Raw genomic sequence first — 16385 nt, 5'->3', positions numbered from 1 at the left:
TCTCTACCCTAATGGTCAAGGTGGGTCAGTGGAGGGAGTTGTACTATCTCCCACATTGACAGTCCAACAGCACAGACTGCAAGCAGGCATTGGGGCAGTTTGCTGGTCTGTTCTCCGTGGACTCACCACTTTGTGTGTCCATGACACTGACAGTGGCGACAGCCTACCCATCAAAACCAAGAACTCTCCACACAGCACAGGGAAGCCTCTGACAAGTCTCAACTCTGAGGTATTTTCTCTTCACTTCACTGGTCAGACTCCATTACCTGAATGTGTGAGCACAGGATTTTCTCGTCAGCCCAGTGTGTGGAGCAAATGCAGTTAGGAAATTGAGTGTTGTACACCATTTGTGCAGCTGAGAGAGTCTGTGAAAGTTACTCATTCTGTCAGGAAATACAGCTAGTTTCTTAACAGATAAGTGGAATTCCCTTTCTTGAAAGTTGAAAGGCTGCTGTAGGGGAAACATATGGACTTTCACTTCTGAGGTATTTCTCTTCATTTGACAGTTTAGAGTCTGCTACGCAATTAAGTAAATGCTGGAATTCCTATCAGCAGAGGGTGTAAAGCGAATTTGGATAGGCAGGCAAAATATGTGAGCTATTTCTGATGCACTGATTCTCAGGGACACCTGTCTGAAAGCATTCAGTCATTATTTTTTAAAATTATAGAAGTCTGTGGCAAAGACTAATTCTGTCAGGAAACACAGCCAGCTGCTGGTGAGGTAAGTGAAAAGGCTGCTGTAAGAGAAGCCTCTGACAAGTCTCAACTCTGAGGTATTTCTCTTCACTTAACTGTTCAGGATTCATTACGTGATTATGTAAGCGCAGGAATTTCTTGTCTACAGGTGTGTGGCGTAACTACAGTTTGGCAAGTGAGTGTTGTACACCATTCCTACAGCTGAGAGAGTTTGTGAAAATTACTCATTCTATCAGGAAACACAGACAGTTTCTAAAGAGATATGTGAAATTCCTTTCCTTGAATGTCAAAAGGCAGCTGTATGAGAAGCATATAAACTTTCACTTCTGATATATTTTTCAAAATTTGACAATTCAGACTATTACGAAATTAAATAAACGCCGTAATTCCTATCAGCAGAGGGGGTAAAGTGAATTTGGGTAGGCAGGCGAAAACTGTACAACATTTCTGATGCACTGTTTCTCAGCGACACCCGCTTGAAAACATATAGCCATAATTTTAAAATCCCAGATGTCGGTCACCATTTACAGTGTTAATATCTACCTACTTTGTGAGTCAATTGGATATCATATTACTAAGCTGTACTTATTTATTGTCTTCTCTAACATTAAAATATAACAGTATGGCCAGTGGCAAATCTAATAGAAAGCCTTTGTTTACACAAATAGTAGGGAACACTGTACCTCCAGGCACATCTACTATTGTCCCACAAGACATTGCTTCTATGGACCTTATTTTAAAAGAGATCTCTGCCGTGGGGCAAAGATTGGTATCTATGGATGTAAAAATTTCAGATCTCGCAACAGAAATGAAGACCATATGGATGGATCTAAACTCTTTTCATACCAAAGTGGAAATTTTAGATCAAAGAACCACTTTTTTGGAAGATAAATTAGATAATGCAGAGTATTTGGGTCCGGATATCTGGCACCTAAAACAAAAAGTTATAGATTTGGAAGACAGGGCCCGAAGAAATAACATTTGTTTTTATGGAATTCCAGAAAAAATGGAAGTCAATAATGATGTGAAGAACTTGCTACTAACGTTAATACCGCGGCTACTGAACATATCTTTTGAGCATCCCCTTGAGTTGCAGAGAGCTCACAGAATTCGATCAAGAACTTCAACTCCAACTCTTGAATCTAGACCTAGATCGATTATAGCATGCCTCTTTTGTCATGAACAGGTCCGCCAAATATTAACAGCTGCTCGTAAACATGGTCCGTATGACTAGGAAGGCCATAAAGTATTTATTGCTGCAGACTTCTCCACTGAAACCAATGCCAGATGAAAAGCGTTCCTGCAACTTAGGCCAAGACTTCGCAAATGGGATATCAAATATGGTCTTTTAGAACCTGCCACAATGTGGATCACAATGGATGGGAACTCAAGGGATTACACAGAACCTGAGGATCTGGTATGCTTCCTGGACAGTTTGGAATACCAACATATGGACTCAACGCCACTGGACAAAACATCTATGAATAGTCCGCTTCAATTACAGAAAGATCCACAAAGCCATTGCACCAGTAGATTACACGTCCGTACCTTTAAGAAACAGTTTGACAGAGACAAAGCAGTCCACTGCGTAAAGTCACTCACACAGGAAAATCCCAGAGACAAATCGAGATCACCTCTAAAGTCACCCACGTCTTTTAATAAAGTAACTGATGCTCAACCTTCCACTATCACTTCTTCCAGCTAGATGAGTATATTTATACATGCTATGTATTAATATAATGTTATTACTGTTTTACTCCAGTTATTAATTCTGATGGATATGATTTATTTCCTATCCTCGAATATTGCTGTTCAATAACCATGTACATTTCCTACTGTATTTGCAGATTTTCTCTTGGATAGATTTTATAACTCCATGGAGTGGTTTTTCTGATAATCTATTACCATGAGTGGTTTTCCTTTCCTCCCCTCCAGAGTCTGGGTTTCGAATTGAGGTTTAGACCCACCGACGAAAGATACATATTTGATTTGCAGTGTTCTTTTACATTCTAGCACTTAGAACGGTGTACTTACACCATTTAGAGTTTAGTGTTAATAATATTTTATGATTATAGTTCCACATATTGGTTTCAGGTTTACTATAATCCAGATAGTTATTTTTTTTTTTCCCCTCCAGTAAGTTCTCATTATCACATTACCATATAATTTATCTACTTCCTTTTCCCTTTTTTAGCATTTTGACTGTTTCACACAGTACAAATATACTCTAACATTTTTAGTCATCATCATGACAACAAGTCCTATGCAAATTGTCTCTCTCAATGTCAATGGCTTTACTAATAATTTTCTTCCTTTTAATGTAATTTCCTATATAGCCTCCAAACATACTGACATTGGTCTCATCCAGGAGACTCATCTATCTGATATAGAATCAGAAAAATTAAAAAGAGATTGGGTAGGCCAGATTCTTTACAGCTGCAAATCACCTTCTCACATATGAAGAGATGCTACATCCCACACTACTACTAGAAAAAGTGGTGTAGCCATTCTAATACGGAAAACACTGCAACGCCAAATACTTCAGTCAAGGTCAGATGAGGATGGTAGATTTGTTTTAGCGAAGGTTAAAGTTGGTAACAATATATTAGGAGTGGGTTCCATTTATGCCCCTGTTGGGACTAAAGCCCCCTTTTTCCTTCATCTAAATACAATTCTAACAGAAATAGGAATTTCCAGAATAGTTTTGGGAGGCAATTGGAATCTTGCGCCAGATGTGATCTTAGACAGAACCGGTCCCCCTGGACACAACTCATGGTAGAGATAGAGCCATACTGGGAGACATCAGAGAAGATCATGGTTTGATCGATATCTGGCGGTTACTACATCCATCAGATAAGGGGTTTACATATCACTCGACAGTACATGATTCCTGTTAGAAATGGGGTTTTTGGTTGGCAGTCAGGTTACCCCCTGTCCAAGCAAAAGCCCTCACTCTAGTCAGGGTAAGTCACACACAATCCAAGATTATCCTGTGCCCACCCTCTGGTAGCTTGGCACGAGCAGTCAGGCTTAACTTAGAAGGCAATGTGTAAAGTATTTGTGCAATAAATCATACAATACCACCATATAGCACCACAAAAATACACCACACAGTGTTTAGAAAAATATATAATATTTATCAGGATAATTGTAGGTCAAAAAGAATTAAGTTGCAATGGGAAATTGTAGAGATATCACTGAAAAGTGATATAAAGTGTCTTAAGTCTTTAGAATATAAACAAAGTCTCTTTCAAGCACAAGTACCTGGTTTAGCGTGGAAAAATCTCCACAAGAGAAGAGGTGCGTGGAAAAAGGGTGCGTGCGTCGATTTCTCCCCAGCACACACGGACTTGCGTCGTTATTTTCCACGCGGGGAAGTCGGGCGTCGTTTTCCGGCACGCAGACAGTCTCTTTCTGTGGATCGCGGGGATTACCAGATGTCCCGGGACTGTGCTTGGATTTTCCTGCTTGTTCTCCGGCTGCGCGCCGGTCTGCGGGGCTGCGCGTCGAAATTACGATCTCACGGCAGGCGTCGCGTCGATTTCTCCTCTAGACTTCGATCTGCGGGGCTGCGCGTTGAAATTACGATCTCACGGCAGGCGTCGCGTCGATTTCTCCTCTAGAGGTCGGGCGGCGTTGTCCTTGCGAGGCCGTGCGTTGGACCTTCGATCGTCCCAAGAGCGTCGCGTCGATCAGCGTCGGAGTGCGGCGTTTTTCTCGCCGCGAAACAAGCTGTGCGTCGAAATTTTCGGTGCACGGAGCGTCCAAGTAAAAGAGAGAAGTCTTTTTGGTCCTGAGACTTCAAGGAACAGGAGGCAAGCTCTATCCAAGCCCTTGGAGAGCACTTTCACAGCCAGACAAGAGTTCAGCAAGGCAGCAGGGCAACAGCAAGGCAGCAGTCTTTTGTAGAAAGCAGGCAGGTGAGTCCTTTGAGCAGCCAGGCAGTTGTTCTTGGCAGGATGTAGTTTCTGGTTCAGGTTTCTTCTCCAGCAAGTGTCTGATGAGGTAGGGCAGAGGCCCTGTTTTATACCCAAATGTGCCTTTGAAGTTGGGGAGACTTCAAAGAGTGGCTAAGAAGTGCACCAGGTCCCCTTTCAGTTCAATCCTGTCTGCCAGGGTCCCAGTAGGGGGTGTGGCAGTCCTTTGTGTGAGAGCAGGCCCTCCACCCTCCCAGCCCAGGAAGACCCATTCAAAATGCAGATGTATGCAAGTGAGGCTGAGTACCCTGTGTTTGGGGTGTGTCTGAGTGAATGCACAAGGAGCTGTCAACCAAGCCCAGCCAGACGTGGATTGTAAGGCACAGAAGGATTTAAGTGCAAAGAAATGCTCACTTTCTAAAAGTGGCATTTCTAGAATAGTAATATTAAATCCGACTTCACCAGTCAGTAGGATTTTGTATTACCATTCTGGCCATACTAAATATGACCTTCCCGCTCCTTTCAGATCAGCAGCTGCCACTTCAACAGTGTATGAGGGCAGCCCCAATGTTAGCCTATGAAGGGAGCAGGCCTCACAGTAGTGTGAAAACGAATTTAGGAGTTTTACACTACCAGGACATATAACTACCCAGGTACATGTCATGCCTTTTACCTACACAGCACCCTGCCCTAGGGGTTACCTAGGGCACATATTAAGGGTGACATATGTAGAAAAAGGGGAGTTCTAGGCTTGGCAAGAACTTTTAAATGCCAGGTCGATGTGGCAGTGAAACTGCACACACAGGCCTTGCAATGGCAGGCCTGAGACCAGGAGAAGGGGCTACTTAAGTGGGTGGCACAACCAGTGCTGCTGGCCCACTAGTAGCATTTAATTTACCAGCCCTATGCACATAGAGTGCACCTTACTAGGGACTTATAAGTAAATTAATAGTCCAATCAGGTATGATTCCAGGTTACCATGTTTTAGGGGAGAGAGCATATGCACTTTAGCCCTGGTTAGCAGGGGTAAAGTGCGCAGAGTCTATAAACCAGCAAAAACAGTGTCCAAAAAGTGGAGGGAGGCAGGCAAAAAGTTAGGGGTGACTACCCTAAGGCTGTCAGGTCTAACAATTCCCATTCTAGAATAGATTACTTCCTTATTTCACATTCTATTACACCACAAGTACTAGATTGTGATATTTTAGATTACGCTCCCATCAGTCTCCAGCTTGATTGGGGTCTGAAACGCCCTTGTAGGAAGCCATGGCGATTACACATATCGCGCTACAAACTACCGGCAGAAAAGTCACAATTACAATCACATTTGACTACTTATATGAAAGATAACAAAGGATCAGTTTCTTCTCCACAAATCTTATGGGCAGCTGCAAAAGCCACTATTCGGGGGCAAATTATGAGGGATTCTGCCATAACAAATAAACGCAGAATAGAACAGGCCATTTTGGAAAATGATATCAAAACACTGAGACATACTCATTTTAGTAATCCAACTGAAGCTTCCAGATGCAGATTGGAAAAAGCTAAGATGGAATTTAATACACTATATACTTCCAAAGCAGAATATATGCTATATAGACTTAAGGCTTGCAATTATGAACAAGGAGAAAAAGCAGGCCGTTTACTAGCGGCACGATTAAATCAGCGAGTAGCTATGACAGCTATTCCAGCTATATATAACCCTGAGGGTAAACTAATAACAGACTCAAGCAATCGCTAATACGTTTGCAGATTATTATACCAACTTATATAGTTCAGAAGTTGATGAGGACCTCCTCAAAGAACAGGAATTCTTTGATAAAATAACACTCCCCCTGTCTCCATGAACAGGACCGGCTCATACTGACTGGCGAAACAACAAAGGATGAAATTGCGCAAGCAATCTCCAGTCTCCCATACAATAAAGCACCGGGAGAAGATGGTTTTCCTGGGGAATTTTACTGTTGGGTAAAACCAGAAACAATAGATGCCCTTTATGAGGTTTATAAAGAAGCAGAGAAAACTGGTAGTCTCTCCTCACTCAAATAAAGCTATCATAACTGTCCTTCCCAAACCTGAGAAAGATCCATTATACTGCAGTAACTATCGTCCGATTTCTCTTCTGAATACAGATTCAAAGCTATTAGCCACCATTCTTGCCAAAAGACTCAAACAAGTTATCGCTAAACTCATACATAATTCTCAAGTTGGATTCATGCCAGGCAGAAACTCTCGTAGCCATCTCCGCACTTTGGTTCACATACTTTGGTTTTCCAAGGATGCTGGAGAAGACAGAGTAGCATTATCCTTAGATGCAAAGAAGGCCTTTGACCGCATTGAATGGAGCTATATGTTCCGTACATTGCATAGGTTGGGATTAGGTGATGATTTTATCTCGAAGGTTAAATGGTTATACAAGACACCATCTGCACAAGTGAATTGTGGGGGTTTCCTTTCAAAAACCTTTTTAGTGCAAAGAGGGACCCGCCAGGGTTGCCCTTTATCACCCCTCTTATTTCTTCTTGCACTTGAACCACTGGCTGCAGCAATAAGACAGTGTTCACAAATAGCAGGCATTCCTACACCAGCAGGCATCTCAAAACTACGTCTATACGCGGACGACATATTACTCACACTTCTAGATCTACCTACTTCACTCTCGGCACTCATGTCTACTATTTCTCACTTCTCAAACATTTCTGGATACAAAGTCAATTGGAATAAGAGTGAAGCTCTCCCATTGTCCCGGGGCACAACAAAAGCAGCTATCTTAGGCTACAATTTTCAATGGAAAGCGCATCGCCTGAAATAGCTAGGTATTTATATCAACACTGGTTTAGAACGTATGATTCAAGATAACTTAGATCCACTCATTGCTAAAACGAAGTCAGAATATGAAAAATGGTCCCATCTTAACCTGTCCTTTTGGGGTAGAGTCCAGGCAGTGAAAATGATTATAGTGCCTCGTTTCACATACGTTTTAGGTATGTTACCTTTGACAGTTAAAATATCAATACTGCGAGACATTAACAAAGGTATTAAAACCTTTATTTGGGGATCTGAGACCTAGACTCAAAATCTCCAAACTGATTGCTCACAGGCGATCTGGTGGCCTTAGTTTACCATGCATTGAACATTACTATACAGCCCTCCATTTATCTCAATTGGTTTATCTTTGGCCAATACAGGATGACCCCCCACTATGGGTTCTTATTGAAAAGCAATCTTTACAGGTATCTTTCGGTTTGCAAATGTTTTATCCTCATAAATCGCCTTCTTAATAAAGTTCTAACCCTATTATTCATTCTATGCTTAAGATTTGGATACACTCCCACAAACTCCTTAAGAGTAATCCAAGGCTACATAATAAGGCTCCCATATGGCATAACACTGATATTAGAATAGGGAAACAGACAATTTCCTGGGATACATGGGAGAGAGCGGGTATTCTAATGCTGGATCATTTATTCACTTTAGAAGGCGAGCTTAAAACCTTTACGATGCTTCAGATAGAATTTCAACTCCCTAGCTCTCAAAAGGGGAAATACTTACAACTGAAACAAGCTCTACTTAGTAGACTAGGACCATTTCCGAGGATACCTGAGGATTCACCAGTCATACAATACTTAAAAACTTGGGGGAAATTGAAAGGAGCGGTCTCTGGATTTTATAATCTCATTGTGCATAAACTACATTCATCACCATTACTAGCACAACTCCACGTCAAATGGCAAGGATTACTTAATGTAGCGTATTCCAATGAGGACTGGACGGATGTTATGAACATGGATAAAGGAATCAGAGAGGCAAGAATGAAATTTACTCTATTCAAAATTCTTCATAATTGGTACTTCACCCACGCACACAAAGCCCTCTACAACCTCGGACCCAAACTCATTAACTCCCGCGTCTCCTTCTACACTCCTCCGCGCACTCTGCGCTCCACCGGTCAGGCCTTGGCAGCCGTTCCCCGCATCCGCAAAACCACCGCCGGAGGAAAATCCTTCTCTTTTCTGGCAGCGAAGACCTGGAACTCCCTGCCCAGTCACCTTCGCGCCATACCCGAACACCTCCCCTTCAGAAGGCAGCTCAAGACCTGGCTCTTCGAGCACTGACCCCCTCCCCCCCAGCGCCTTGAGACCCTTATGGGTGAGTAGCGCGCTTTATAAATGTGATTGATTGATTGATACTGGTCACCACAAAAACTCAAGGCAGAAGGATTACAACACCATTATACCTGTTGGAGGTGTCCTCATGAGGACTGATATCCTACACATTTAATTTCGATGTCCAGTTTTGACAGAATACTGGTCTTCTATAACTTCCTCTATACACAGAGCTATACATGTGCCCATTCCTTTAACAGAAAAAATGGTTATATTACATGATGTTACTGATCTCCCAAATCTAACAAACCATACAAGACGATTGATTGCTATTGCACTCACTGTAGCAAAAATGTGTATATTACGACATTGGAGAACACCGCAACGTCCTACACATGATGAATGGCTTATTGAAATGTATAACATGGCATCATATGAAAAGCTGATTTACAGATTGCAAGATAATGTTGGGATTTTCATCCAAATTTGGAAACCCTTTCTAGCTAATACATAATCTATTAATATTCACACGTAAACGTTTTCTCATTCTTTGTCTCCTATCTTTAAGACATTTTTATTATTGTTTTGAGTCATGCTGTTATTACGACAATTGACATCTCACCCATTAACACTGTTATTTTAAGTAGGACTTACTGCTCACCAATTCAACACTGTTGAATTGGCAGGAATATCTCCATTTGAAATGTTATATATGTGGATTTGTATGATATTACTATCTCAACTGTCTTCTAACAACCTATAATATATGGTTTAATACATATTGCATAATTCTTTCTTTCCAGATTTTCTGTTATAGGTCTACTTCTAAGAGTTAATGCACAGTTGGATGCCTTATAAATAATCTCATATATTGCATTTACTGATATATGTATAATGGTTTTTTTTTTGTGTTTAGAAATCTGAGAAGTTAATATTTCATAATATTTTTCATATATGGCCATAATTTGATGTATTGTTTCTCTAACAGTTTGTATATTGACATGTACTTCTCAATAAACATATACAAAAAAAAAAATTAGCTGCATTTGTGATGCTCTCTGCCTCACAGGGAGGCAAAATGGCCACACCTGCATCTTATGCCACCTGAAAGTCACGCTGTGGAAACACATCTTATGCCACCTAAAGGTCAAGGAGTAGCCACGGTGGCATCTTAAGCCATATGAAGGTCAAGGAGTAGCAATGGCATCTTACATATGGCCCCCGGCTTTATGGCTTAAAAAAAAAAACATTTGTCTGTATTTCTACATATTTTTCTTATCAGTATTTACTTTGTGTTCCTTGAATAAATAAAGTTGTAAAATGGTATATTTTCACATCTATTTAACTAATAAACATACACGTATGGTGACATCTGTTCTGTTTTAGCAAATTGAGCAGTCAAATATAGAATAATACATCCTCAGGTAAATATTAGCATTACTATAAATTGATGTCAACGTGTATTGTTCAGTAAGGAAACTGTTCCCGTTTTTTCAACTCCCCACACCATCTATCTGTTTAGGTTTTAGCTTGGAACTGATGAGTATAAAAACGGACTAAATAGGAACCAAGTAGTATTTTCCCCATTTAAAAAAAAAAAAAAATTCAGACAGGAACAGTTTACGTTCAAGATTATCTGCAAAAAAACAAAAAAACTGTAAAAACGGAAAATGGGAGCCTTACTATTATACCATCAAAAAGGTCACGAGGTGGCCACGCATCTCTTATGCCATCTAAAGGTCAGAGTGGCCACGGTGGCATCTTATGGTGTCTGAAGGTCACGGAGTGGTCACGCATCTCTTATGCCACCTGAATATCACGCAGTGACCAAGGGCGCATTGTATGGCACATTAGACCAAAGGTTTGTAGATGGCAGTGTACGAACGGTTTCTGGCACGCAAGCATTCATCCTGGCACAGATTAGGCCCTTCAAGATGTCTGTCCTCCAGGTGAAGCTGCAGGCCTGGGGCACGCGTGACTGCTCCCCCCCCCCCAGCTCACACAGTCCCTGGCACTCACCTAACTCCCCTCCAGACACTGAGAAGTCCCTGCCAAGGACGCTCCACTTTTGCACCCGCTGCGCGTTGGAAGTGGCCCGCCGGTTCACCCTCTCCAGCCCTTCCTGGATGGCTTGGTAGACGGCGGGGTCCTTGGCGCTCACCACCTCCGACACCCGGGTGGCACTGCTTCCCAGCCGCTGGCAGAACTCGACGGCCTCGGGGGTCAGCTCATCTTTGGGGTCCCCTGTGTCAGCATCCACCTTACACTGGGGGAGACAGACATCAGCACAGGTGAGGCCTTGTTCATTCTCTACTGCAATAAATGGGTTTATATCAACCCTCACCCCACCACCCTCTGCTTACATTACTGTCCTCAAATGCTCAAGGTACCTCATTTCTACACATTCAGCGCTCCCCTCCCCGCACAGCCTGCTGGGAATGACACCTCGTCAAGGACAATAGTTCTGAAGTTAACGCATGAACGCGGAAAACTAGCGCACAGATGCGCTTTCACTGGTGCAATAAAACCAGACATGTTGGCTCTGCTAACGCGTTACTACAATTGAAAGAACATTTTAAGCCTTAAGCAACACAAACCCACGTTACTCTAGCAATCCCAGCCCAGTGTTCGCACAGAAAGTCATGCAAGCGCTGTGCTTGTCATGTACCGCCCCTCAAAAGCTCCTGCACACTCGCCCGTCACTACCAAGATGCTCAGTGAGTGGACTGCTAGCCACTAAAACACGCATCAATTTGCAATTTACACATTTGTAACAGAGAAAGGCATATTCACCCTTTCATCTTTCCAAGGTCAGCAAATTAGTTAACACCAACTTTAACTATCATTGTGCATGATCTATAAAGCACACTATAAAACAACTGATGTTTGTTAGACTTGGCATCTTTGGTGTGGTCTCCTCCAACTTTATGCCTCTGTTCCCCAGGTTGCTGATGTGTGGGGGACTCTGTTTTTGTTACTCTGGGCACTTTACCACTGCTATGCAGTGCAAGTGCGTCTGTATAAAATGTGTATGTAACTGGCTTGCCATGATTGGTGCCATGATATCTGATTTACTAGCAAGTCCCTAGTAAGGTGCACCAGAGGTGCCCAGGGCCTGTAAATCAAATGCTACTAGTGGGCCTGCAGCACTGGTTGTGCCACCCACATAAGAAGCCCTGTAAACATGGCTCAGACCTGACACTGCAGTGTCTGTGTGCAGTTGTATACTGCCAATTCGACTTGGCAAGTGTACCCACTTGCCAGGCCTAAACCTTCTCTTTTCTTACATGTAAGGCACCCCTAAGGTAGGTCCCAGTTAGCCCCATGGGCAGGGTGCAGTGTATGTTTAAGGTAGTACAAACTAATACGTTTTACATGTTCAGACAGTGAAATACTGCCAAATTCAGTTTTCATCTCTCTCATAGGTTAACATGGGGGCTGCCTTTAATTATTATTAAAGTGCACATTCTCTTTGGGAACAGAAATCTGTAGTTTAGGGTCTCTGAACTCAATTTAAAAATACACCTCTTAGTAAGGTTTGTTGTTAGATTGTGTGTTTGAAAATGCTTCTTTTAGAAATTAGGCATTTTCTTGCTTAAACCATTCTGTGACTGCCTGACTGTGGATTCCCTGTCTGGGCCAGTTTGAAAGTTGGGCTGTTTGCACCTCTCCTCTAGACAGGGACACAAAGGGATCTAGGATATAACCTGCATATCCTGATGAGCCATTTGTGCTAGGAGGGAGGGGAGGCGTGGTCACTCACACTTGAAAGGGTTGTGCCTGCCCGCACACAATGCGGTATCCAACCCCCTGGTGAGTGTCTGGGGCCTGGCCAAGGCAGGATTTTAAAATAGACTTTCCTTTGAAGTTTGCCTACTTCAAACGCAGAAAGGGGTATAAGTAGTGGACCCAAAACCCCTGAAAATTAGATCACTTCTGGAATCAAGAGGAACCTCTGCCAAGAAGAGCTGAGGAGAAGTGCTGCCCCTGCCTGTGACTGTGCTTTGTTGGGCTATCCTGCAGTTGCTGCTTCTGCCTGTGAAAAGGGACAAAGACCGGACTTTGTTGTGCATTCCTGCTTGCAAAGACTCTCCAAAGGCTTGATCTGAGCTTGCCTCCTGTTGGAGTCTCAAGGCCATCAAAGACTTCCCCTGCCAGCACCTGTACTCTCTGCTGAGACTCCTGCCCTGCCAAGTGGTGCCCTATCCAGTTCCTGGGCTCTTGAACGGTGAAGCTGGAAGACAAGAACTGAAAATCCATGCACAGATCGCCGTGCGGGGAAATTTACTGCTCACCTTCTGTAAAGTGCCTGCTAACGCGCCGCCAACTTCGCAGCTGAAATAGGCACTCCACCTTCATTGCAGCTGGGAGATCGACGCAAGGCAGCTGGAGAAACAACACCCAACACCCGCTTATGGAGGCTGATGACGCAAACAGCACGCAGCGCAGTTTTCTAACACTGTGCAACCGGATTTTCCACGCATCGTCCCTGGGAGTCCAAGTCAAACTGACTGTGTGTGGTTCCAAGGTGCCCATCTGGAAACAGACGCATCGCTCTTTTGCGAGGGAGAAAAACACCACATCACCGACCTGACCGGAGAAGGAAACGCCGCACGGCCTCACTTGCGAGTAAGGAATCAATGCATCACGGACTTTTTGGACGTACACTTGCCCATGAGGCTTGCATCAAAAATAAAACCAGGTACTTTGTGTAACAGTATTTTCACTGTTTAAGGACTAAGACTTTTTTGAAAATGTATATCTTGACTTCTGTATGGTGGATTTTTGTCTTTTTGGTTTTGTTTCGTTTAGATAAATATTACCTATTTTTCGAAACTTTTGTGGTGCCCATTTTGTAGTGTTTTCACTGTATTACTGTCTGTATTCGTACAAATACTTTACACATTGCTTCTGAAGTTAAGCCTACTTGTGCCAAGCTAACAAGGGGGTGAGCAGGGGTTTACTGTGTGATTCTCCCTTACCCTGACTAGAGTGAGGGTCCTTGCTTGGACAGGGGGTAACCTGACTGCCAAGCAAAGACCCCATTTTAACAATGGGCAATAAAAGGAGCCGAAAAACCTGAAGTGGCTTCCGCAATCTCATATGACAAAGCAACAGCAAGTCCTTTACCTGCACACACTGCAGCCTGTTCAGTACGCCAGGAGTGTACCTATAGAATGAGATCACGGATCTAGCGCCTAGGCGTGGCGTTTGTTACATATGCACCACTGTGTACGATCCAGGGTCTTAAGATGTCAAGAACAGGCCACAGAATGGGGCAGCACACTAAACTGAGAAAGTTAAAGAAATGCTGGTATAATTGACTTTCCCCTCACATCTCCAAGCACAACTGTGTCCTTGTAGAACACCACAACGCTCTTTAGGTGAAAGTCCCAGCTCACTAAGGTGGTTGCCACCACAAAAGGAGTCTTTACAGTCTTAATGGATTAGTATCTGAGAGGCTAAGACCAGACAAGGTCTCCACAGGGTGGACGAAGATGGCCAACACAGACGTGACGCTCCAGAGCCTCATTTCAAAGGCAAAAATCACTCAGGAAATAATTACATGCATTTACTATGAGCCTGGGATCAGCCACATGTGTCTAACAAAGCTTACTGGGCATAGGGGGTAGTTCCTTATTTAAAGGTATGTAGCAGAACCACAGCCTCTCGACTGGGTATATTCTAGTGGATTCTATCCAGGCCACACACAATGGTAGTGCTTAATTTGACCTGGTGGTTTCCAGTGCTCCGCATTGGCACTTACTTGTCAATACTGATGCTTGTGACAGTCTGCCACAAGGTGGCGCTGTCTAGCTAATAGAGATGACCACAACAGTTAATTATTAATTAAAAAGACTATAACCTGCTGCTTAAGCCATTCTTAAAACTTTGGGGGCCTGAAATAGTCTGAATTGTCAAACTTGGAGTGACACTTGTGTTTTTGCTATCATTTGCAGTATGGTGGTGGCAATGTATGGTGCAAGCCCCAGGGCCTCCTGACGAGAGCCCTGGCACTTATTTTAATTTTATTACAAATTAGGCACGGCACAACTGCAACATTTTTCATAAGGCCGAACTGTGCACTTAGAACAAGTGCCTTACCTTTAGTAATGCTCTCTCTAGTGGCTATTTTATCGAACATCTAATTCCTTACCATTAGAATATCAATGGGCACCAGCAATTCTCCAGCAAGCTGGTAGGTGGAGCTGTGTGCCTCACCACTGAAAGTCCCCGCTCTGCGAGTGACGGAGCATATATGCGCAACATCAGTTCCCTGTAACTTTCTCCTTCTGCCCCTTACAACAAGTTGCCTGAGAATGTGCTTAATGTCTAACCTGGACCTTTTAGATTTTAAGAAGGCCACTTCACAGAATGCGGAGATGAGGGCAGTGGACAATCTACTATTAGAGTATCTACCAGAAAGACCATTACAGAAGGTAAACAGCTTGCTCTTCTGATAATTACTTCTAACAGCCGATTCCTCACCTTCAGAACCAATACCATAGCGGTACTTCCCATAGGTGTGTGGTTCGGGGTGAGAACTAAAACCAAAAACTTCTACAGAACTGAGTTTTTGATGTGACTTGCCCACTGGACATGGTTATCAAGGCAAAACTGTTACACAAGCTTATGCAGATGTCTAGAACGGGCACCCCTTTCGCCAATGACTTGGCAGTCTTGCGTGGGGCTTAGGTACGACTGACTCATTGATAATGAAGCAAAACGCCATGTCCCAAAAAGGTGTGTGTGCTGACAGAGCAAGCCAACCACCTCAAGGGATCTAAGAACTAGACCGGCTGAGGAGAACAGCCACTTCCAGAAGGCATCAATTCTTCTAGAATCCCCTCGGAGGGATTGGCTGGATATGAACTCAGGTTGATCTTACGTGTTGAGGCGCGGGCGGTCAGCTTCTTCAGTGTAAGCTTTTTTGTAGTAAAGTCTGGCTCACCAGAGGCATATCTAGGTTGTCAATTCATGACTCTAGCTCTGTTTTGGGGGATGTATCTATCCTACTGGCATACTGCAGTCCAGATATACTGCATCATCAATGCAGTGAGGGGAAAGGCATCCATGCCAAGACCCATCATTAGTGTTTTGAGGGACCTATAGAGCTTCTTGGACTGGGTCAGAGACCAATCCAAAGCACGACGGATCCGCTGCTGGAAACCCTTGAGTCAAGTTGTATTAAAAATGGTTGTACTTCTGCATCTCAGCAATATCAGTCGAGACTGGGCAGACGTCAGCTCAGGTTCAAAAACTAGGACTGAATTTTCTACCAGAGGTCAGTACGGAAAGAACTGATGTGGATCTAGGTGCTGGCTCTACCAGAGTTGGTAGAGGTCCTGTAGCTGGTTCAGAGGAGCAGACACTACAGTGGTCGTCAGAGCCCTGTGGCTCCCAGGGGCCTGAAGATGTGCCAGAAGGACCGGAACGGCACAGAAGATCTGCAGCATGACTTCTTTGAAGGGTTACCTGCTGTAGCATCAATGAATGCGTGGGAACCAGCTATGGAACCGGATCACATTACAGGGATTGTAAAGATGTGACTAACCTTGACGCCCTCTTAGAATAGCACAATGTGGACAAGCCCTCCATCTTTCTATCCTTGTGATTGGACTTTTCTTATTAGAAGAATTCAAATGGGAAATGGACTTGTCACAGGTCT

At 43.4% G+C, this 16385-nt stretch overlaps 1 protein-coding gene across 4 annotated transcripts in view; it reads right to left on the bottom strand.

Annotated features, from left to right (window-relative positions):
- The window catches only part of LOC138251924 (long-chain-fatty-acid--CoA ligase ACSBG2-like), a 411952-nt gene that overhangs the window by 9970 nt on the left and 385597 nt on the right, over positions 1-16385 (bottom strand). For all 4 annotated transcript variants that reach the window (XM_069205692.1, XM_069205693.1, XM_069205690.1 and 1 more), the window contains one exon: positions 10736-10982. In XM_069205692.1, coding sequence (XP_069061793.1) covers positions 10736-10982 — 247 coding nt within the window. The remainder of the gene's footprint in view (positions 1-10735; positions 10983-16385) is intronic.

This window comes from Pleurodeles waltl, chromosome 1_2, assembly GCF_031143425.1.
Source record: "Pleurodeles waltl isolate 20211129_DDA chromosome 1_2, aPleWal1.hap1.20221129, whole genome shotgun sequence".
Taxonomy (NCBI): Eukaryota; Metazoa; Chordata; class Amphibia; order Caudata; family Salamandridae; genus Pleurodeles; species Pleurodeles waltl.
This window is presented reverse-complemented; position numbering and strand designations above follow the sequence as displayed.